The 8,049-nt window shown below is 31.6% G+C and overlaps 1 protein-coding gene across 3 annotated transcripts; it reads left to right on the forward strand.

Moving 5' to 3' along the window:
• The first annotated feature begins 2,538 nt into the window (after positions 1–2,538).
• LOC107429532 (glutamyl-tRNA reductase-binding protein, chloroplastic) lies at positions 2,539–5,926 on the forward strand. 3 transcript variants are annotated; one of them, XM_060813746.1, is made up of 6 exons: positions 2,556–3,004; positions 3,133–3,213; positions 4,644–4,748; positions 5,236–5,385; positions 5,488–5,557; positions 5,594–5,926. In XM_060813746.1, the coding sequence occupies exons 1-6, from the start codon at positions 2,624–2,626 to the stop codon at positions 5,749–5,751; spliced, it is 945 nt and encodes a 314-aa protein (XP_060669729.1). In that variant the 5' UTR covers positions 2,556–2,623; the 3' UTR covers positions 5,752–5,926. The 3 variants fall into 3 exon arrangements, with proteins under 3 accessions (XP_060669730.1, XP_060669729.1, XP_015895724.3); XM_016040238.4 differs by having other exon boundaries at positions 5,488–5,926; XM_060813747.1 differs by lacking the exon at positions 3,133–3,213 and having other exon boundaries at positions 2,539–3,004; positions 5,488–5,926.
• Positions 5,927–8,049: the final 2,123 nt, after the last annotated feature.

The following is an 8,049-nucleotide window of genomic DNA, read 5'->3' on the forward strand; positions in this document are numbered from 1 at the left end:
ATCATAATATTTTGATGAGAAAAAATTAATAAAAAAAAAGAATATAATAATTTTGTTTTTGGCTTATATATATTGTAACGTATTCATATTCATTTGTTAAGTAAAGTCACAATCTAATATCGCTCCCCCTCTTCAAAGATTGTCCTCTCTTTATTGGAAATCTTGACCGTTTCTTTTTTTGGGTTTTTTTTTTATTTTTTTATTTTTTTCCCTTAAATTTTTTGTTTTTCAACAAGCAGGAAAATATAAGGATGATTTGAGTAAGAAAAAGGTTTTAAAATTGGGCAATAAATAAATAACCCACCTTTCCCACCAGATGCTGGTTTGTCTTCTGCGACCATTTCAAGCTATTATCAAATTTGAATAATGACTCTTATTGACCACTACCATGGCTTTTTTCTTTTTTGCCTCTTTTCCTTTTTCTTTTATCTTTTTTTTTTTCATATTGTATATATATATATATATATATATGTAACTATTTTATGAGACTATAAAATTGAAATCTTTAATATAAATCTATATCAGGAATCCGTTATTAGACAAGGACAGGTAATAGCATTAAAAATTTATAGTCAGTTTAAATGGTTTATAATTTTCAATCATAATACAATGGAGCATGGAATGTGGGTTGGATTTTCATGGATCTGATGGGTTCACCAGCATCCAGACAAACAATCAAGTGGGTTTTTACTGATTAGTTGTCTGCTAATTAAAATGGCCAAAGTTCATAAAAAGTGGTGGTGGGTATAATTTTCATGTCCTATTATTCTCACATGTTTTGCTGCCCGTGACTCTCCTCCATTCGTCCATGTTCTCCTGGTTTTCTATTTCTTTTTCTTTTTTTGTCCCCATTACTTCTGTACATATTATATTCATTACCAAAAGTCTATACATGTATAGTTCTCAAAAACTTTACATATACATATATGTATAATTATGTTATTAGATATTGAGAGTGAGAGAATAACCACCTCATCAAAATGACTTTGGTTTGAAGGAATCGTAAATTTTGTTATTAGACTGTACTCAACAAAAGGCCTTTTGGCGAAACCATATTATATATTCACTCAAGGGCATTTTTCAAGGTGTCGGTGGAAAGAGAAAATTTTGTCTTTTACTTATTTGTTTCATTTTATTTTAGTTTAGGTATAGAAGCACATGTTGGCAGATTTCACTGCATATAAAAGATGAGCTACTAGTGGGAAACATTTGTAGGTGAACAATGTCATGTAATGTAGGTCCATGGTCCCACCACGAATCATCACACTAAGATTATATATACTTAATTTACCCCCAAAAAGAAAGACTTATGGAATGCTACACTTTTTTTTTTTTTTTTTTTGGAGGGTATTACTCTAAGGAATGTTGCATGTTTAGGATTGAGGAGGGATAGATATCATAACTCATTATAGAGCAGTCTAGACTAGAGGGTACAATAAAAAAGACACAAAATATTTATGTCACAGATCAACTTTTTGATTTGTTATCCCAGTCCAATAATCTAACTACCAAATTATTTGAAATTGGTCACATCACCAATGAAAATTAAAATTTCATAATTATCATAGTCTTCTTTTTCCATCCCCAAAAAAGACCATCTTACTTCCAAATATTTTTATCCCTCTTTACCCATTTTTGAAATCAAAATTCATAATTCATTTTGAAATTTTGCATACAATAGGGACAGCCACTTGGTTCAAGGCCTGATGACTAAGGAGCAGATGAGCCATCTAATATGACCTCCTCTTAAAATGACAATTTTCTACACCAGATAAATGCATGTAAATACCATATATTAGGAAATAGTCTTTTCAAATTTCTCTTCTTCTTATCATCTTTTCCTTTTTGTTTTTTTTTAATTACATATTAAGTCATAAATTTCCAAAAGTAAACTCTAAACCTGTTGCAATCTAATCTAGAAAAATGCTCCAAACTAAAACCAAAAAGCTGAAACTTTGCTCCATATTTGAAGTTGGAAATTACTTTCTTCTAGAATCACATAATTCACTTATTTTTTTTGGATGAAGTTGAATGATTATGTAAGATGACCCTAACTAAAAATATTTTTAAAGCTTGGTCAACAATGAAAAAAGCCAAGCAAAAAAAAAAAAAATCCAAAACGTAACAAGGTATATCTGAAATTTTATATTCATTTTTTATTAAAAAATTAAATGGTAACGTGCCCAATTTTAAATGGTTTGGCAAATAAGAAAAGCCGATCTATTATCACTGCTGTCGGCACAGAAATTTTTTTTTTTTTTTTTCAATTCAGATAATCCATTTAATATGATTAATTAGTAATCTTGATAACCAAAATAAAAGAATTAAGTAATAATTTTATTTAAAATTTAATCCGTTTTGTCTGAAGTTGATTAGAAATTATAGTTTAACATTTTGGACATAGCACCGAAAATTATACAGATAGTGAAAACAAACCCAAAAAATGCCCAAAACTTCAATTCAAAAATGATAAAGCCGTTCTAAGGGCATAGCACCGAATAGTTTAACATTTTTCTTTGACCAGCCCAAAGCGATTGTGGGGTAGATATATAAAACCGAAACTCGGATTCAATTCAATAATAAATTCCAAAATCCAAAAAAGAAAAAAAAGTCTCTTCCTCAAATGCTTCCCCAAACGCAATCTTTAACCAGCCACTTGGCTCTTCCAATCTTTTCATACAAAGCCAATTCAAGATTCCACTTCACTGTTTCAAAACCCATCTCGTTTCCAAAAACTCCATCGAAATTTCCAAAATGCTCGCGTTCAACGGTATCCGAACCGACCCATTTGAAATTGGGGAACAACAAGCCGGTTCCTGCCGAGGTCTCGAGGACAATCATGGAGTTATCATCGGTTGGAACCCTTTCCACGCTGACCGAAGTGGGATGGCCTCTGGGTATTGGCGTTCGCTTTGCTGTTGACCATGAAGGAACTCCGGTCTTGTGTTTGAATTCATCTAATGCACAGTTTTCTACCAACAAGTCGTCTAGTCTCCATGTTCAGGTGCTTCCTCATTATATTTCCTTTTCGCTATCTCTTTCTCTTGGTGGTTCTGACTTAAAAGTTGAATTTTTTGAATTGGGTAAAGTTTCATATAAGTTTTGGATAAGGTATGCCTTTGAATTTTGCAGCTAGATCAGTGTGGCTTGCGGACTCCTCAGTGCACTATATTGGGTAACATTGATAAACCGGAAGATAGAATGGTTGTGAAGGTACATTGTATGTGCTTTGATTAGAAACCTTCTCTTTTTTAGTTTTTGTAGACTACCATTAGTGTTGCACGGTGATTAGAGTGGAATTAGAGTGGTGGGTTAATTGGTTTAGCGCAAGAGATTTGTATGAAAGTTCTTAATAAGGCTAGAGATTTGTATGAAGTTGCAGTTGTTTTTGGGAGAGATTTGTTAATTCGAGTTCTGCCTCTAAAATCAGGAGTTCTGTTTTGAATCCATAACAAAAAGGTGAAAAATAATTCTTTCATTTAATGCTTGCATAGAATTGCATGCAAACAATTTGATTTAGGTAATGAAGTAGTAAACCCTTAATTTTTAAATCCCCAAATCTAAATTCAACTTTAATACCTGAAACATATGTGGTAGGTGATTAGTTTTGTGTCTGAAGATGGTATTTTTATCAGTAGGAACACAATTTTAAGCAGTAACAAACCCATGGCTATGATGATTGAAGTTAAGATATAAATGATTACAATGGAAAAGCTGCAGACATTATACTAGTGTGGTCGAAACTTTATCATGGTAAGTAAATAGTAAGGCTGATTTTCATTACTGATAAGCTTCCATGAAGTTCTGAAGTATAGGGACAGGGGCAGATATCTCTCATTTCTGAGCCCTGGATATCTTTAAACTACGTGTTTTGTGTTTCACTGATGTCTAACTTATCGATGGTGTACCATGTAGGATAGAAAGGACAGACCAAATCTAGTAAATGTGAGGTGCATTTGATGGCTAGTAGGCTTGAAAGATGCAGTCATTTGGGCGTTGTAAGGGGTGATAATGGGGGTTAGCAAACTTATATTTGTTGCATTGCGGAATTGCATCGATAAACGAGATCATGTAAATTGTGAATTAGTTTAAGTTGTTAATAAAGTTCGGTATTTGCTTTTCCAGTATTCCTGATGCATATTAGTAAAATGAGGTTTGTTTCTGGAAGCATCAAAATGAATGTTTAATAAGATCATCAAATCTGAAGGTTTTGTTAGACTTATGTCTGTGTCCACGTGCATTTGAGCTAAACTCAAATCTAGATGAGGCATAATTCTCAAAAGCAGTGATTTTAATTGCCTTATGTATCACTTTTTGTCCACAATGATGCATTTGTACATCTTTTATTGGATACTCAACAATACTAACAACAATGTGGGCTGTTGTGTTAATATTTTTATTTTTATTTTTTTCCCGTCCTATGCTTCTTATTTTCTTGAATTTTATTGGTCTGTCAAACTCAATATGCATAGAGAGCATGTGAATGTGTGTCCTGGCTCTGTATGCAAATACATACTTAAATTTATGTTGCTTTGATCAGCTTATATTTTCATGTACATGTATACAGAGCATACATATATCATAGGATATAATTAGTTCTTTTATCAACTATTTAGTACAATGTTGAATGCCATTTTTCTCAGCGGCTTAATTCGATATGGAAGAAGAGGTTTGGTGAAGGAGTGGATGAAAATCTCATGTATGTTGTTTCAGTGGAAAGAGTACTTCAAATGGAAGACTTTGAAGAGGTATATTGGGTTGTTTGTGTTATGCGTTTGATATGTTATTTCTATGAATAAATTCCAACTTTTCTCGAATTTTGTCTAGCATGTTATAGTTTTATTAGTTTAGGAATGTTGCTTATTTTCAGTAGAATTAGTGATTGATTTCTTTGTTAGTTACTATGTACGTAGGTTTAACTGCTGTCCTAAAGGTATATAATAAGGATTATTTCAGATATAGTTTCTCCCTCTCTCATCCTCTCTCTTTCTCTCTCCTTCTGTTCTCTTTCTCTTTCCTAGATCCTGCATCAAAGAGTGACCTCTAATTTGTGGAGTGGTTAGTATGATATACTGCACTTGCAGAATGAGTTTGCTTTGGGCATAAGTACCCATATTTTTCAAACAAAAAGTAAATGAAAATAGTTCAATTTTACATACAGGTGAAACATTGGTTTTGACACACTTTAACTGATCTTACTCAAAGCATATTATCTAATATCTGATACTATTTCAGGTTGGTAATTGGATCAATTCTTCAGATTACAGAAACGCACCCCCTGATCCTCTTCGAGACATTGCAGAAAAGCTAGTGAACGATATTAACATCCATAATATCGAAGATGTTAATCGCTTTTGCAACATTTTTGTTGATTTAGAATTCCCGGTTTGTGCCAATTGCACGTTTTATTAAGTCTTCTATCATGTTCAGCTGATCTAAGTTTGAGTTGAAAAGTTATCCTAGCTTCTTTCTCATTTTGTCTGGCAGGTTTCTGAAGCAAAGTTAATATGGGTTGACCGGTTAGGCTTCGACATGCGTATCTGGTCTCCGCAAGCAGGTATATTCGACATGCGTATCTGGTCTCCGCAAGCAGGTATATTCGAGGTCCGCATTCCATTTCCCTCAGAAGTGTCTGATGAAAAAGGTGCAAAGTCAACATTCAATAGCATGTCCCAACTGGCTTGGGAGGTGGAAAAGAATTTCTATGTTCCAGATTTTCAGAAGGTGACACAGTTGAAAAGGATAACATAAATGGGAGGGTAATTTTTCCTTCCTTTTTTCTTTTTTCTTTTTTGTTTTGTTTTTTTTTTTTTTTTTTCTCCCTGTTCTTGTCATTCTCCATTGAGTATTGAGCTTTATATCTTCCTAGGTTTGATATGGCCTGCTTCAATATTACCTGTTGATTATATATATATATATATATATATATGAGGCTTCAAAATCAAATTATGCAAGTTTCTGAGAGTTCAATTTTTAGGCTTTGTTGGGCAATTTGCTTGGAGAAAAATGAAAAATTCGCTTACCCCATTGTAGGCAACAGAATAAACGATATTATATAATATTCCCTTAATAATTGGAAAGTGATATTACATAAAGCAATATTGACATGGCATATGTGTGGAGATATTTTTCTTTTCTTTTTTTTCTTTTTTTTTTCTTTTTTTTTTTTTTTTTTGTGGGGGGGGGGGGGGGGGGGGGGGGGGGCGGGGGCGGTAAATATGCGATATTTTTCTGAAACTGAAACTGATGGTAAACGAAGAAACAAAGACTTAATTGTTTTAGTAGTTATATATATTAACACATTTTAAACTAAAAAAATGAAAACCCTCAAACAATAGTAGGATGTAGATTTTCGTATATTAAGGCATTTAACCCTCAAAGATGTCCTAGCTTCTTCTTCTTCTTCTTCTTCCTTTTTTTCCCTTTTTTTTTTTTTTTCTTCTTTGATTGAGCTTTAGTAGAAGTTATAGCTTCTTTTGGCATATCCATCAACAACCCATGGATAGAAGCACTTGCACAGTGTTTGTGATAGAAAGAGTAGGATTCAAACAGCCATGACAGAGAAACTGAGAAGAGATTATTAATAAGGTCACTTTCTTTTTTGTCGCTGAACAGACAGTCTAATATTAAAAATCTTTATTTGTGTGTGTATATATATATATATATAAACTTACTTTTTATATTGTTTTTATTGGCTCCCTACTCTATAGTTCTTTAAAGTACTCGATATATTTCAATGGGTGCTATTATTTGTGTAATTATAAATAATAAAAAAATAATAATAATAATAATTGTATACAACAGTTATACTGTCTTTTGTATAACGTCCAATGATCATGAACAACCTAAAAAATGAATAATCAATTATGGGTAGTTGTATCACGTAGCCATACATCGGTTCTATATAAGTTTTCGTCTCATTTAGCCATGGTAAAAATTTAGGGCATAGCAAAATAATTATAATTAAATATTTAATTTCTTATTTAAAAAAAAAAATATATATATATATATATATATATATATATATATATATATATATATATATATATATATGAAATTTACAAGATTCAAATAAGCTTTTTGGGGGGCAATTTTCTGTCATAATAAAAGAGAGAGAGAGAGAGAGAGAGAGAGAGAGAGAGAGAGAGAGAGAGAGAAAGAAGACAAAAAAAGTGCAAATAAATGTTAGTGAAACGACAAAGAGAATAGTTTTAATGGTTGAGAGCCTAGATTCGCAATAATGAAATGTAAAATTTAAAATAATTTGTAATTTAAAAAAAAATGTTAGTGAGAACTAAAGAAAATATATTGGCGTTAAAGTACAGTTTCTCGTGGAAACCGTGAGAAGAATAAATGCTGGGGTCTCAAAGTGTCAACCTTTTTCACGGTTTCTTTCAAGCTTCACCACAGATTTGCAGATTAACGTTTTCAAAAGGACTTCAAATTCCGAATTTATTATGTTGTTAAACAATACAGACTTCTAAATCTTCGTTCAAATTTTCATGTCTCACCCACATTACTTGACTCCTTTTTCTCGTGAAACACGTGGGGTTTTTACTTCCTTTAAGTTGTTTTTCTTCCATATAATCGCTTTTGTGGATAAGTATTAATTTTGATTGAATATATAAAAATATATATATATATATATATATATATATATAAGGTGGACTATTATAAAGGGAAAAAAAAAATGCTTGTGTTTAATTTTTCCTATTAAGTTTTACCCGTGCTAGATGAAATGTGTTAGTTTTAATGGTAAAATATTTTTATTTGTGTCTATAAAAATACGAATTCAAATCATACACAAGACAGAAGAAATAGATAGTTTGTAGTTAAATAAATTGTTAAAAAAAAAATTATTTGTGCCAAAGGAGATTGATTTAATTACTAAATTATTTGTACTTTTATTTAAAAGTTGAATTCATGAATTCGAAACATCGAAAATAATTCCAATTAACAAAACTACCCCACCAAATTAATTGAAAACAAGAAAGATAGCAAAATAATTGCTCTCTCTTTTGTCCTTACCATATATACAGTAAGACTACA

Source organism: Ziziphus jujuba, chromosome 12 (assembly GCF_031755915.1).
Source record: "Ziziphus jujuba cultivar Dongzao chromosome 12, ASM3175591v1".
In the NCBI taxonomy this organism is placed as follows: Eukaryota; Viridiplantae; Streptophyta; class Magnoliopsida; order Rosales; family Rhamnaceae; genus Ziziphus; species Ziziphus jujuba.

Excerpts from the sequence above, each read along its gene's own strand:
- LOC107429532 (XM_016040238.4), top strand. The coding sequence starts at position 2,624 with ATGCTTCCCCAAACGCAATCTTTAACCAGCCACTTGGCTCTTCCAATC. Across the intron at positions 4,749-5,235 it reads AAATGGAAGACTTTGAAGAG|GTTGGTAATTGGATCAATTC; the intron begins GTATATTGGGTT and ends ATACTATTTCAG. Across the intron at positions 5,386-5,487 it reads TTGTTGATTTAGAATTCCCG|GTTTCTGAAGCAAAGTTAAT; the intron begins GTTTGTGCCAAT and ends TTTGTCTGGCAG.